Source organism: Polyergus mexicanus, unplaced genomic scaffold, assembly GCF_030449975.1.
Source record: "Polyergus mexicanus isolate NDT 795.1 unplaced genomic scaffold, iyPolMexi1.0 SCAF_7, whole genome shotgun sequence".
Taxonomy (NCBI): domain Eukaryota; kingdom Metazoa; phylum Arthropoda; class Insecta; order Hymenoptera; family Formicidae; genus Polyergus; species Polyergus mexicanus.
The window spans coordinates 6344517-6361114 of NW_027223327.1; the positions used below are offsets into that span (position 1 = coordinate 6344517).

Here is a 16598-nt window from a genome sequence, read left to right on the forward strand (position 1 = left end):
TATTATGCTCTTGTTGATTATTTTCTGAAATACTCATATTTTGAAGTGATGAGTCAGGTATTTTTTTTTTAATGTCTAACCAAAAATTAAAAAGACCCTCATCTTTCGTTTGGCCATTCCATTGATCCTTTTCACATCTCTTGAACTCTTTTAATCTTTCGACTCCTATCGTACTTTCAATGACTGACAGAATTGAGCAAATATCTTCTTCATTTTTTTTCTCTTGGCTCTGATTCTTCACTTTCTGTTTTTTCTGAATCATCGGCTGTAGTTTTTAATAGTTTTTCAAAAGGCACTGCATTCACATCGAATGGGTATAATCCACAGATCCTGAAGCCATTGCGTATCGTTTCTGGTTTAGCTGCTCTTTGCAAACATTCGTTAACTAAACCTGAAAAATCCTCCCTTTTCAGACGTTCACCGTTATTATTGATCCGCCATTCATGGATTATTTTTTTCCACTCGTTCTTAAGGGGGTGAAACAAGGATACATCCATAGGCTGCAGAAGATGCGTTGCATTTGGTATCAAGCCGATTAAAATAATGCCCTTTTCTCTGCAAAATGTACTTAGATGCAAAGAAAAATGGGATGAGTGCCCATCAAGGAACATGACAACAGGAAATTCGACATTATTTAATTGCAAATATGGATAAAAAATATTTGTTATGTATTCATAAAATGCCTCGCATGTCATCCAACCTGAGTCGGTTCTCCCTATTCCCCAATTTTTGGGCATTTTCGCAACAATATTTTGTGGCATGCGTTTGTATGGGAACAGAGTTAATGGTGGCATTAAACATCCAGTAGCTGATGCTCCAATAAGAACTGTCAGGCATTCCTTTTCGTCATTAGTTATTCTACTATAAATCTGTTTAGATCCTTTTTTTGGCGAGAATGAATTTATCTTTTGGACAAAGGTAAAAAGCTGTCTCATCGCAATTGAAAATGCGATTGGGACAAGTTAAAACCTGTTTGAGATCACCATATTCTTCAAAAAAGTTCTTGATTTTTGCATGCCAATTTCGAACTCCTTCTTCACTTATGTTTGCTCTAGCCGTCGACAAATTTTGAGGTACTCTTTTGGATATTTCTTTGTGGCGATTTAAAAAACCTTCATACCATCGGCGCCCTGGAATTCCATCCTTGAAACAATTGATACGTCCGTTTTCTGCCATGTAGTTGGAAACACTGTACAAGAGTTGGTCCTTTGTTACTGGAAATCCTTGCTTTCCCAGTTCGACTATCCAATTGATAAAAACTTTTTCCTCATCTTGTCTCAATATAGTAGGAGCTCCGACTGATCGTTGATGTCCAAATTTTTTATCTTGAAGCGTAGTTCTGGGAATGCCAAATGCTTTCGAAGCGCTGCTTACGGACATCCCTTCGCTAATTTGTTGTAAAGCTAGTTTCATCGTTTGATCATTATAATTCATGTTTCGTTTGGGTTTCTTTTTGATTTGGGACTTCTTCCCTTTCTCCATCTTCAAAACTATAAAAATGAGATACAGGCATAAATAGAAAAATAAACATAGCAATTGAGTTGATTAAATTTATTATAATAAAAACAATTTAATTATTTGTTATATTAAATAAAATGAAAAGTGCATGGCGAAATAGTCCAGTCTATTTAACACTGACAGTATCTATTTTTGCCGAGTGACGAAATAAGAGACAAGTATCATTTATGTTGGATATAATATCGTCATTCAATATTATTTCTTTTCCACATAAATAAGGAGGACAAACAATAATTGTTGGTAGTATTCAAGAATAGAATAAGTGAACGCTGGAGTGAAATGACGTTCGTTTGTTTTTTTTCTTAGACTTTTATTAATAAAATGTATTTGATGAAGTTATATCCACCCGAGTAAAAACCACAATGTATCTAATTTCGTCATATCGAATTGACATTTCAAAAATTGAAGATTACTTTAATAAACGCAAGGTAATTCTATGACGAAATTTAATCTTAGTATTGTAAACTCTATTAGCGTTTTTAAAAAAATTATTGTAAAAAATCGAAATATTTTTTACACATGTAAAAACTTACAATTACTCCGTAAGCATTCTCACTTAATTTCATCAGTGTGACGAAATAAGAGCCACGAGGCAATTTAAGGACACATAATTTCGTCATCCATTTTATTTAAACAAATAATGTGAAAACTTGAATAAAAATTTTTTCTATATTTTATTCAAACTTAATTTATGTAAAATCATGAACAAAAAACTGAATTTACTTACCAATTGAAATCTGAAATCTTAAGACACGTCCGCTCGTCGCTAGGTCTTGTGCGTGACTGCCGCTACGTCAGTGGCGCTTGTGGCGACTCCGCGTTAGGATAAACGTATATATCCTTATTTTTTATGCGTCTTTCGGTTCAAAATTTCCGTATTGAGACGATAAAAAGTGTTCAAATCGTTTCAAATCGGGAAATATAGTCGATATGCGCGAGATTGCTTAATTTATTTAATTTTAAGAAGGCCTGACGAAATTATATCCGTTGACGAAGTTATAGCCATTTACCTTAACCACAAATAGCTGGATCACTTTTCTTTTGTACTTTCTTTGTATTTATAATGAGTCTATTTCCTCTGAAATAATTTTTCAATTCTATAGGCGCATCTCCCCCTACAGAATCAAAATAATATATATGATTTTTATTTTTGAAATAGCAAACCCAATGAAAAAAAAGATTAACAATACCACACTCATTTTTTCTAATTTTCTTAGGTAATTCATTTAAATTTAAATAGACGTTTCTAAAATTAGGTATTTTAAGTTTTTTTACATATTGTTTTATATCATCATCTGATAAAGGTTTTAATATTAAATTTTCAACTTCTTTTTTAGATAGGTTGAGTTCTGCACCTTTATTATTTTCCATTTGTGTGTCTAAATACTTTATTTGCATTTCTAATAGATAATGATGGAAATAGTCCATAATAATCAGTATTTGTTTTTTTTTAACATGTTTTGAATTCAATTTAATTTTTTCACCTGTATCATAAAACCAAGCTTTCTTCAATTTTTGTTTTTGATAAGATGATAGGTTTAATTCCATTTAATAACGATATTTAAAGAGTGATGGTTGATATTTTGGTGTGTTGAAAGTTTCTTCACGTGGGATATCGAAATTATAATGTACAAAGGGCTTGACCTGAATTAATGGCATCATTTTATCTGCCTGAGTTTTATCTACATGGGTTAATCCTTCTTCGCGTCCTTCGGATGCCTTATTATTTCTAATCTGTTCTTTTAATGTTTCATCCAGAAATTTGTTCTCTTTAACTGTTCTATATATATCCATACCCGAACTCATAAGATAATATAAACCAGCGAAAATCATTGGGAGAGCTGCTAACCAAGGAAAACCCCCTAAGTTCTCAATAGTTTTGCCGAATGCGTCCTTTTCACATTCAAGAACCGAAGGTTTGCTTGACATCAATCCAGTTGTTTTATATGGATGATTTCGATCTTCATAATATTTTAAAATGTTCTTAGCTAATTGTGGATTCTTTTTATATATTTCCAATGCCCTCTTTAATAATGATAACAAATCTTTTTCACTCATGTATCCCATTCCTAATTTTGTTTTTGATTTCATGGCATTTGTAACAACCCACGCCCAAAATCTTTCCGACTTACTAGCATCTGGTGACAATACTCTCATCCACGCTGCTTCTTGTAAAGTTTTATCTGCTTTCTTTATTTCACTATAATCTACATTTGGGTTTGTATAATAAAAAAGATCATGTTGTTTGCAATGTTCATCTAAAGGATTTATTCCTTTCCACCCCTTTTTTAATCTCTCCTCAACATTCGTAAAAGGCCCACAAGCATTATATCCCAGTAAATGCATTTTTGGAACCTTTCCGGTTAGTTTATTTGAAAGTTTATTAATAAAACCACCTCCTTTTTTACTTCCGTCCCTTGGACATAGCCTTTCAGGTGCTTTTCTAATTTTTGACTCACTCATTTCTTCCCATAAATATCTCAAAATATATTCCCATTTTGTATATTTATTTGAAGCTGGTCCTTTATTAGGATCATTATCTTTATAAATTGCATTAGTTTTATAAACTATATTCTTATATTTTTTTATAGCATCTTCACCATAAATATCTTTGAAATTATATGGTACTTTTTTTTCTGTTAATAATTTTATTAAAGGATTAGTAAGTTGAGTTACTATTTTTATATTATTATCATCATAAAAAACAAGATTATCATTTTGTGTTACTCTTACAGTTTTATTCCCTATCATTAACCTATCATCATTGTCTCTGTCACACCAGAATCCAAACTTTCATCATAAAGATGGTTTTTATATTTATTCCATAAGGGGCCCCCTTCTTCTTTAATTCTTGGTGACACTGGAAAAGCTGATTTTTTATGTGAATAGCACGAGCTAACAGATTGTACCTCGTCCAAAGGGTGCGTCTGAAAGACTAAGTCCGAAGCACGCTCGAAGGTCTCTTCAAATACTTCATCACTATCGTCAGTCTCTGTATAACCTTTAAGGAGTTTTATTATTTCTTCAAGTTTAGTATCTCTCTTGATAAGGTTGTACATCTGTGGCGTCCTTCGGACTTAGCGTCTCTTGGACGCCTTTCAGGTGCCTTTCAGGTGCAGATTTTAAACTCGAGTCCAGTTTATCAATCAATATGTTAATTTCTTTATTCGTTTCATCCAGTCTAGAAGTTATTGGTTAATTTTTTTTCTCTAAATCTATACTTTTTTTAGTATTTAAATTTCTTGCATTTTGAAATGTTTTTCTTAATTCATTTTGCTTCTTTTCTATTTCAGCCAGTTCTTGTGGAGTTGTACCCATCATTTCATATGTACTTTTAAATGATTTATTTCCAAAATTAAACCCCGTTTTCATGTTAAAAACTGGAGATTTGCATTCAAGAACCGGAGGTTTGTTAAGTGGCTTTAACATCTTATGAGTACAGTCTGTATTTAACATCTTATGTGTACATTCTGTATTTAACGGTTTTGTATTTAACGGTTTTGTATTTGACGACGATGGTGAAGCATCTGAAAGACTTAGTCCGAAGGACGCATTCGACAATTCTGAATCAGTATTTAACAGTTGTCTTTTGTCTGACACATTACGTAAATTTCTTCCCATTTATAATAATAATATTAATTCATTATTTTTTTGAAAGAAATATTTATCATTTTTTGTTTTATCAATTCCCAAAAATCCATGTGGTTCTGACCAAGCTTTTTTATAGAACTTACAAAACTCTTCATATGTTAATTCAGAAGCCAATCCTTCATGTATTTTTTTGAGATTATCTCCAAACTCATTAAAAATAAACCACAGATTTGAATTTTTTCTAATTATAGGGTTTATTTTAGTGTATTTATGATATAATCCGAGAATACTAATATTTTTATGCCTTCCTTCACAATAATATCTTATTATTTTATTTTGATCTTTTAACATTCCATCATCAAAAATTACTAAACTATTTGATGCACATTCTTCTACTGGTAAAATTTTTTCCCAATTACCCTCAAATAAATAATCAATATCATATTTATCTTTTTCCAACTCTTTCTCTAATCCTACATAAGTAGGTTGGTCTATAGATGGACTATAAACATATAATTGCCTATATGGTAGCCATTTGTTTGCGACAAAGTTAGTAGATAAAAATGTTTTTCCACTACCCGATTCACCTAGAATTATACCGCGTACTACATCTGGAAAGAATCCACCATCTCTTTTATATTTATCTATAAAATTAAAATGTTTCATTTTTAGGTGATGTTTAGACATTTATTAATAATAATAAATGGAAGAGTATTTTAAAAAACGAATATATGTTTATCGAAAAAGTTATAAGTATTTTTTAAAATGTAAAATCGGTATATCACTTAGTAAAGCAATATTTGCGGCATCAAGTTTATCAGGTATTGCTGTTACACCATTATTTGCAATAAGTGCCATATCTGTTATAATTGAAATATTAGATAATGAATTCAAAACATCATTAAAATTAATGGATAGGCTTGATGAATATAAATTATCATTTAATTTTTATTATGAGTTATTACATTTATTTGAGGCTCAACAAATATCTGAAGAAGAAATTCATTAACGTGAAAAAGATTTTATTAAAAATTTGAAATACTTTCCACGTGAAAAGTACTTAAAACAAATGAAGATAAATGGTTATTCTTCAATGAAATAAATGACCGTTAGTAAAAACGATATTATTGATGAATTACACAAACCAGCAAGGAGAAATTATCCAAGAAGATCTACTATTACATTAGGAATCGATGATCTTTGGCAGGCTGATCTTGTTGAAATTGATTCGGGTAACTTAAAGGGAATTAATAAGGGATATAAATATTTATTAACAATTATTGATACTTTTTCCAAATTTGCTTGGGCAATTCCTGTTAAAAATAAAACTGGAGAAAGCGTATCAAAGGCAATGAGTATTTGTTTTAAAAACCTATCGAAAAACCTTTCAGGTGCTTCACATTCAAGAACCGAAAGTTTGTCTCAAGGGGTTGACCCGAACTCACAGCATAAACCACCCAAAAATCTACAAACTGATAATGGGAAAGAATTTTATAATAAAGATTTTTAAAAACTCATGGAACAAAATAAAATTAATCATTATTCGACATATAGTGATAAAAAAGCTGCAATTGTTGAAAGATTTAATAGATCACTCAAAGAATTAATGTGGAAACAATTCAGTATACAGGGTAATTACAAGTGGGTTGATATATTACCAAATTTGTTGAATATTTATAACAATAGAAAGCATAGAACTATAGGAATGACACCATGTGAAGCGTCCTATGGACTAAATCCGAAGGATGCGTCAAGCCGTCTTGACAATAGTCCGAAGGATGCGTCTGAAAGACACCTGAAGATGTGCCCAAAAGGCGCCCGAAAGGCACCTGAAAGGCTTAGCCCAAGGGACGCTAAGTCTGAAGGACGCTTAGTCCGTAGGACGCGATTCAAAGTTGGTGATTATGTAAGGATTAATAAATTAAAACATATGTTTGAAAAAGAATATACACCTAATTGGTCAACTGAAATATTTGTAATAGATAAAGTTTGTAAAAACATACCTCCATGTTATCATATTAAAGATATGAAAGGTGAAGAGATTAAATGAACTTTTTATGAACAAGAACTATAAAAAACTAAAATTCCAACTAACATCTATTTAATTGAAAAATATTAAAAAGAAAAGGAAATAAAGTTTATGTTAAATGGCTAAACTTTGATAATACACATAACCAATGGATAAATAAGAAGGATCTAATCACTTCGTAAGCGTCCTTCGGACTTAGCGTCCCTTGGGCTTAGCGTCCTACGTTGTTTTTTTTTTTAATTTTATTGCTTTTATGAATGATTTTATATGTGATTTTGATGTTTTTAGTTGATTTTGGTGGTGAAAAAAAATCCGGCCCAGAACATACCCTTTTGTATACTACTGTTGCAATATAAAAAGAATCACTTTATTTTATACTCAACGTTAAATTTGTATTATTATTACAGTCGCTATGCTAGCGGCTGGTAAACTCCGTTTCAGAGTATATCTAAGAGTCTTAAAGACCCAGTAAGCAATTTGATAACAAATTGTTGCCAAATTGGCATCAAATTCGCTCAAAACTTGGTAACAAATCCAGTGCCATCTGTGTCCGCATTAAGCTTGTGTTTTGGTGACAAAGCTTGTTGACATAACCTGACAGCAAATTGATGGCAAAAACCGAGCAAAGCTTGACATGATTTGACGTCAAATTGATGGCAAAAATCGACCAAGATCTACGCAAGACAATCTGATAGCAGATTGTCAGCAAAAACCGAACAAATTCTGCAGCTTTTGGCCATTCATATAAAAGTATATATTTAAATAGATTTAAAGCCTTAACCCTAAGTAACAAAATGATGATAAGTTTTGGTCATAAAATGACCATTAGATAATTAGACATTATATAAAATCATATATTAATATGTTAAAACATATAGGTAAATTCAAATAACTTAATTTATAAAATTAATGATCTTTTTGGATAGAAATTGTTTGAATAAGTGAAAATCGAACAATTATCTGTCCGATTTACCAAAAATCAATTCAATATCTGAATTTCCTGTATAAGAATTATGTCAAAAATTGAATTGATAGAAATATATATATTATAATATTATTAGCATTTTGTAGGCTTTATATACACTCATGACAAGAATTTGAATACGGGTATAGATAATGAATAACGCGCCGCATAGCGATAAGCGACTGAACTATTTTATAATACTTTGTAATAAGCTGCAGATTTTGTTCGGTTTTTGCTGCCAATTTGCCATCAGATTGCGCACTCCAGATCCTGCTCAGTTTTTGCCGACAATCTGATGTCAGTCATGTCAGCAAGCTTTGCTCGGTTTCTGCCGCCAATTTGCTGTGTAGTTATGTTAGCAAGCTTTGCTTGATTCTTGCCGGCAATCTGCCAGCTTAATCGGTAATAACAACTCTTGTACCAAATTTGTAGCCTTTTTGCTGACAATAATTTGTAGCAAGCACTTGGCAATATCTGTTAGAACAGACCTGGCTGACTGGGGACTTGTACAGAAGTTTGACGACGCGTAACGCCGGATTACTGACGCTTGACAAAGGTATTCGGAACTCGAAAGTAGTAAACGTGTTAATAGTTTGCCGTCGCGAATAGTAATGCTGGACGTCGGACTTGCACTGAGCTCCTCCGGTCTTCAGGTGTTGGTGGGAGAGATGCTGCAGTGGGATCGCCTCTTTGTAGATGGTGGGGTATTCTTCCTATGCTTTTGCCTTAGGCTTCCTGATGCTGGTGGGAGACCCATGGGCGGGAGCAATGGCAAGTGGAAGCGCCGCTGGTAGGGATCTCTGTGCGAGAAGGACAGCTATATCGTACCCTCGCAACATTCCAACTTGTTTGTCCGCTTAATTTTATCGAGCGGGCGGATAAGAATATCGATCGACGGCTAGTCCGCATACCATGCACAGTTTAAGGCTCTTATAAAACTTTTATAATGCTATAGTGAATAAAATATTATTTCCTATACTCCTAGCTTCTTATTATTAAACGTATTATTAATAATGAAAAACGCCACGTTATATAGGATTCGTGTGCGCGTAGTGTAGAGTATATAAATGCGTATGAAGATTCTTAATGCTACTGAATAAAGGATATAGAATAATATAAAGTTAAATATTATGGTGTGCATATAAATGTATGTGTACTTAAAATTATTATATTAAAGCGTGTATCAATGTCCCATTTTGCTATGTTTATACGGGACGCGCATTTGTTAGTTAATAACGTTACATTTGCATTGTTCATTGTTTCATTGTTTCATTCTTTTCGCTTGTATCTCCTAATTGAATTTAATGCTTTTGAAGTTAGTTTCGTTTATTGAAAGTTATCGTTTATTAAAAGATCTTTTGTATATTCGTATATATATATATATATATATATATATATATATATATTGTGACGTGACGTTTTTGGGACGTCCGTCACAAGGGCCGAATGGCCCGATTAGGGGCGGTTTTTCGGGGGCCTGCGTCTTCCTAATTTAGGGAGAGAGCGGCCCGATGGTCAGATCAGCGGGATCTGACTTTCGGTTAGAAAAATCGAAAATGTAAGCTCGAGATGAGCCCGCGAATTGGTTATCGGCACGAGGTCGAGCGGTGGGATCCCATCCGGCGGAAGGAGAGGAGGAGAGAAGAGCGGGAGTCCAGGACACCAAGGACACAGGAGACGTCAGGTCGTATTTGTTAACTATTAAAAGACACTTTTGGTGGCTAGTAAACATCGCTGCCGGTAATATATATTTCTTACGGCAGGAAAAGAGAGCGGAGGGCCGGAATAATCCGGCCAAAGGGGAGGCCACTCCACCCGCACGAAGCGAGGGAGTCCCAAGGACGGGGCGACGAGCGGACTCTCAATCCGGAACCTATTCCATTAAATAGGGAAGAGAGCCGATCAGGCGCAGCCGTAAGCCCGCACCTTTAAGCCGAACAAGAAAATTTGGGAAACTCCGGGGCGATGAACCCACCAACATGGCCGTGATGACAACAAGGATCGCGAGGACCGCAGGACGGCCCTGCGTAACGCGAAAGCGCCACAAGTGGCGCGATAGCGATTTATCGCGCCGACGTGTCTCCTGCAGGACTCTCGCTCGGCACTGTTCGGCGAGCCTTTAGAGAGGACGCAGGTTTTCCCAGGAGCGAGCGAAATACCGAATCGATTAAGGGAAGCACCGAGAACTTCCTGCCGGTGGGACGAGCATCGTCGACCGATTTTGTTGCCGAATAATTGTAGGTAATTAATTCGGATGAGTCGCGCCCTTAATAGTTGTCGAGCCACGCGTTTTGGTGGATTAACTTGGTGAATATTTTTGGTAGATTAAGTCGCATGGCCGACGGGCAAATGTCGCTTATCCGAATTAGGTAAAATAGACTCTCTCTATTCACTTCGCCGCCGCCGACAGTCATTAGTGTTATTTTCGCGTTTGTTTGTATAATATGTTGTGAATTATCGGGATTTTTGCGTTCACGCGATCGACATTCCGACTCGCGCAAAGTATTGCGCCGCGCGACTCGTACACCACAGTCATTATCGATAGTTTCCGTATTGTTTCTGTGTATTGTTAGCGCGTGTTTTGTGAGTTTTGTAAGAAATTAGAGTCAGAAGGAAGCGAAATCCTAAAATTTCGTACAATAAATCTATCGGGTGTCTTGGAGCCCGCTGTTAGTTTCCGCGAGTCATTCGAGCTAGAGATTAGGCATTTCAACGCAAAGGTCACCGTCATTGTTATTGAGACGTATATCAGCTTACCGCGAGCCGGACCAACAGACGATTTGAGTCGTGCAATCTAGTATTTTTTATTATATCAAAGCGGATTCACGAGCGTGCGTAAAGTAGTTACCGGCGTATTCGAGAGATTTCTTTAGCTGTCGCGGCCTAATTAAGTCTCGTACGGCGGAAATCCTCGCGGCCGAAAAGTCGAGTTAAAGCGCGTAAGACGCCCGGTAATTTGATACTGTTGCGCCGGTCGTGCCGGTCTCCGCGGAAATAATATCTCTCTCTCTCTCTCTCTCTCTCTCTCTCTTATTCGCCTGTAAAATAATTACTGTCACCAAAGGGGCTATTATTTATACGAACGGCTCTATACGCTTGTTTCTTTCGTTTTAAATATATTATTGTTATCTTTGTTTTAACCGACCGAATGCTCATTTTGGCTCCCGTGTTCTCGACTCTCAAGATTTCTCCCGTCTGCCCCGAACCCCCCCCCCCTCTACCATTTCGGGTATATTGAATAGCCGCGGAATTTCGCCGTCGCGTTAATTATCGGTCGCGCGATTATCTTTTGGTGTTGCGTTTTTCGTGAATGGTGCGGCCTGCCGTACCTGGCGCCCAACTTGGTTTATTTGTGATTCCGGGAATATTTGTGGATCGCGAGATCGATATTCGAAATACGCGCCGAAGGTGTACCGTGGGCATCGGAGAACCGCCCGCCGAATCAATAATTATTAATTAAATAATTTAAAAAGAAATATACGGTTACAAAATATATATATATATATATATATATATATATATATATATATGAACTGTCTTTCATACAAATGTATTTCTATATATATATATTTTTGGCTAATGAATTTTAAGAAATGATTTTTGGCAGAATTATTGTGCAAGATCTCTAGATTCTATGTATACAGAGTTTAGGCTTATGTATACATTTTAAAATAATATATATATATATATATATATATATATATATATATATGTAAATAAGCTATGCAATAAAATATAAGAATATTCTGAAAATAAGATAATGCAATTATAGGGTAGGGTATAATAAAACACACAAAAATAGTATAATATGAAAACAACAATGGTATATATATATTTCTTTTATTCGCTGCTGGCGCTAACGTTTCGAATTTGAGTCTGTGCGTAATATTCACGACGTGGGTCGTTCTCCGGGATTTCTGAATATGGTAACGGAGATTGTTCGACCGTGATCGAAATTAATTTGTAAGTGTAGTTATTTACTTCGGGTATCGGCTCGGATACAAAATTATTTTGAGTATCGGTTAATTCGAACGAATTATTTTCGAGGGCCCGATAGTATTGCGCTACTAATCGTCTAAGCTGATTTTTTCGACCAGCACAGCGTGTCCCTGGCATATCTAATTGACAATCATTTCGATATCCGCCTCCTCGTTCAACTCTAAATGTGCGGGGTCGCCTCATCAAGAAGAGAGAACGAAAAGCGAGAGTGTGCGGAATGGCCTCACTAGCTCTCCTACGTCTATCGAATGCACAGAAATTCAAAAGCAACAACGAGCGATTTGTCCGCCCCAAAGCCTTCGCTTCCGATTAACTCAAGTTAAGCACACGTCGAAGGACAAGCACGCGCACTCGGAATAACTGAATAGTTGCAAAGAACACGAAGGTCATTAATTAATTCCTTCTGCACTGCGTGTTTTGGCACTGCAAATTTAGTAAGCTACACACTGGTGTCTACGCTACGTTCACGAGTGGCCTTCACTTGGACACAGTACAATTGGACACGGTGCAAATGGACACGTTACAAATGGACACGAGATTGTGTACACGGTTCAATTGGACACAGTGCATTTGGACACAGTAATTTTGGATACAGTAGCTTTTGGACACATAAGAAAATACGCATCGTTTACTTGGACACCGCTCAATTGGACACTGTTCATTTGGACACCGTTCGTTTGGACACAGAAAGATGCGCACCGTTCATTTGGACACCGTTCGTTTGGACACCGTTATTTGCCCACCGTTCGTTTGGACACCGTTCATTTGCCTACCGTTCGTTTGGACACCGTTCATTTGCCCACTGTTCGTTTGGACACCGTTCATTTGCCCACCGTGCGTTTGGACACCGTTCATTTGCCCACCGTTCGTTTGGACACCGTTCATTTGTACACAGAAACATGCGCACTGTTTGTTTGAATATGTAACAGATGGAGAGAAATAAAAATCATTTTGGGAAAATATAATCAGTATTCTTATAACACTTTATACTGGTAAATCTATGTAAAATATGAAATCGTGAAAAGGAGATACATTTGAAGGTTATAATATCTGTCAAAATAAAATATATTCATACTTATATATCTCTGATACTGATATCATTAATTTTACATTGCTTTTAGCACTTTGTTTAGCCTTTCGCATATTTGGATGTCATGCATGGATACAATGGGTTCCGCCCCCCCTGCGGGGGGGCTCCACTTCCGGAAGATATAACCTAACCCAAACCTATTTCTTATTTAAAACAAAAATTTGGTGTGGATTACGTCGTATAACTTAAATCAAATTTTGGTGTCCAAACGAACGGTGTCCAAACGAACGGTGGGCAAATGAACGGTGTCCAAACGAACGGTGGGCAAATGAACGGTGTCCAAACGAACGGTGGGCAAATGAACGGTGTCCAAACGAACAGTGGGCAAATGAACGGTGTCCAAACGAACGGTGGGCAAATGAACGGTGTCCAAACGAACGGTGGGCAAATAACGGTGTCCAAACGAACGGTGTCCAAATGAACGGTGCGCATCTTTCTGTGTCCAAACGAACGGTGTCCAAATGAAGAGTGTCCAATTGAGCGGTGTCCAAGTAAACGATGCGTATTTTCTTATGTGTCCAAAAGCTACTGTATCCAAAATTACTGTGTCCAAATGCACTGTGTCCAATTGAACCGTGTGCACAATCTCGTGTCTATTTGTAACGTGTCCATTTGCACCGTGTCCAATTATACTGTGTCCAAGTGCACCACTCCCTACGTTCACTACTCTCGATGTGCGGGGTCGCCTCACTAAAGAGAGAGCTCCGGTTATAACGACGAGCGGAGTGAACCAGCTCGGAGCCGTTATCGCAGAACCAGGTATAAAGCACAAAATTTTTCAGTAACAGTGAGCGGGGTGCTTGTAATTAACCGCTCAGAACTGTCACTTCCGAATATCACTATATTCCGATGTATCTCAAAATTAAAAGCACGTGCAGTTAGAAAAATTATTAAATTCACACGTAAAAATGAAGTATCAGAGTCTCAATAACGCGTTCATTAATGATTGTATAAAATCAGAACAGCACTGTAATTCGCGAATGTCCGAAAAATTTTAGGAGCTAAGGATTATCATAAAGAAAACAAACTTCCAAATTACGAGGAACTTACATTTAATAGAACACGTATTACTAATCTAAATAACGGAAAACTTCTGATAAACATTCCAATAAAACAAGATGATAGAACTCCTATCGAATAGAATGATATCTTAAATTGCATTCGGTCATTACGCGATGCCATAACCGAATTAAATCTAAAAACCATTAGTATAGCACAAAGGAAGTGGTGCACTTGGACACAGTATAATTGGACACGGTGCAAATGGACACGTTACAAATGGACACGAGATTTTGCACACGGTTCAATTGGACACAGTGCATTTGGACACAGTAATTTTGGATACAATAGCTTTTGGACACATAAGAAAATACGCATCGTTTACTTGGACACCGCTCAATTGAACACTGTTCATTTGGACACCGTTCGTTTGGACACAGAAAGATGCGCACCGTTCGTTTGGACACCGTTATTTGCCCACCGTTCGTTTGGACACCGTTCATTTGCCCACCGTTCGTTTGGACACCGTTCATTTGCCCACTGTTCGTTTGGACACCGTTCATTTGCCCACCGTTCGTTTGGACACCGTTCATTTGCCCACCGTTCGTTTGGACACCGTTCGTTTGAACACCAAAATTTGATTTAAATTATACGACGTAATCCACACCAAATTTTTGTTTTAAATAAGAAATAGGTTTGGGTTAGGTTATATCTTCCGGAAGTGGAGCCCCCCCGCAGGGGGGCGGAACCCACTGTATCCATGCATGACATCCAAATATGCGAAAGGCTAAACAAAGTGCTAAAAGCAATGTAAAATTAATGACATCAGTATCAGAGATATATAAGTATGAATATATTTTATTTTGACAGATATTATAACCTTCAAATGTATCTCCTTTTCACGATTTCATATTTTACATAGATTTACCAGTATAAAGTGTTATAAGAATACTGATTATATTTTCCCAAAATGATTTTTATTTCTCTCCATCTGTTACATATTCAAACAAACAGTGCGCATGTTTCTGTGTACAAATGAACGGTGTCCAAACGAACGGTAGGCAAATGAACGGTGTCCAAACGAACGGTGGGCAAATGAACGGTGTCCAAACGAACAGTGGGCAAATGAACGGTGTCCAAATGAACGGTGGGCAAATAACGGTGTCCAAACGAACGGTGTCCAAATGAACGGTGCGCATCTTTCTGTGTCCAAACGAACGGTGTCCAAATGAACAGTGTCCAATTGAGCGGTGTCCAAGTAAACGATGCGTATTTTCTTATGTGTCCAAAAGCTACTGTATCCAAAATTACTGTGTCCAAATGCACTGTGTCCAATTGAACCGTGTGCACAATCTCGTGTCCATTTGTAACGTGTCCATTTGCACCGTGTCCAATTGTACTGTGTCCAAGTGAAGGCCACTCTAGCACAAAACGATCTATATGACTCAATTCCCTGGATTTTCATGTACAAAAACCTCAAGAGATTCCTATTAGACTTGCCTATAACTATAACAATTTGCAAATCCTTAATACGAAATCCTGACCTGCATGAAAGACAAGATATTATCTTTGAGAAGCATGCGACCAAAATTGGAGGACACACAAAGGAATAACAAAAACTTATAATAGAATTAGACAAAATTACTATTGGCCAACTATGAAGAAGGACATACAGGAATATATTAAAAACTGTAGAAACTGTTGTTACGTCCCTGTACTATCGCGGCGCGATAACTGTGAATTCGCGTTCTCGGATTTGTACCGGGCTATGTCGCTATTTCGGAATGTCTCCAGGGATAACCCCCGACTGAGGGTTACCGGATTTTTGTAGAATATGCGAGGATATTGGTGAAGATCGCGATCGATTGCGAGATTTGAGTCAAGGCGAGGTGTAGTTAACGGTGCAGATTAGGCAGTTGGGGTACTTCCTCAGTGCGGAGCACCAGATTTCGTTCAGGATTATTAATTAAACCATTTATACTCGCAGGGTTTTGATCGAATTCGTTTAATTTGTCGGTACACAAACGGCACGAAGTTCCTGATCTAGCAAAACTTAATGCTTTGTTGCATTTATAACATGCAATTCTACCGGGTGCGTAGTAACCTGTCTCGACTATATGCAAGGATATCGCGGACCATTCACGCAGTTCGATGCTTGGAAGATCGCGATAGCAATCGTTGCAAAGGGCAAATTTAGTTAATACATGACATCTTCCAAATGTTCTGATGTAAAAATAGGAGGGTGTGACGTCTTAGCCGCACGTCAAATTTTATTTAAATAACATATTTATTGTTAATTGTTACGTCCCGGCGAATTCCGGCTGCGAGACGGGGATTGCAGAGCTCAGAATTTTTCGCGGGACACGATCGCAAATTTCGGGTCAAATGAACCGCGTGGTTCTCCCCGG

The 16598-nt window shown here is 36.7% G+C and overlaps 1 protein-coding gene across 1 annotated transcript; it reads right to left on the reverse strand.

Moving 5' to 3' along the window:
• Window positions 1-209: 209 nt before the first annotated feature.
• LOC138934958 (uncharacterized) lies at window positions 210-1413 on the reverse strand. Its single transcript, XM_070299129.1, is given in 2 exon segments — window positions 210-887; window positions 889-1413. Coding segments are annotated over 2 exon segments (1203 nt in total).
• Window positions 1414-16598: the final 15185 nt, after the last annotated feature.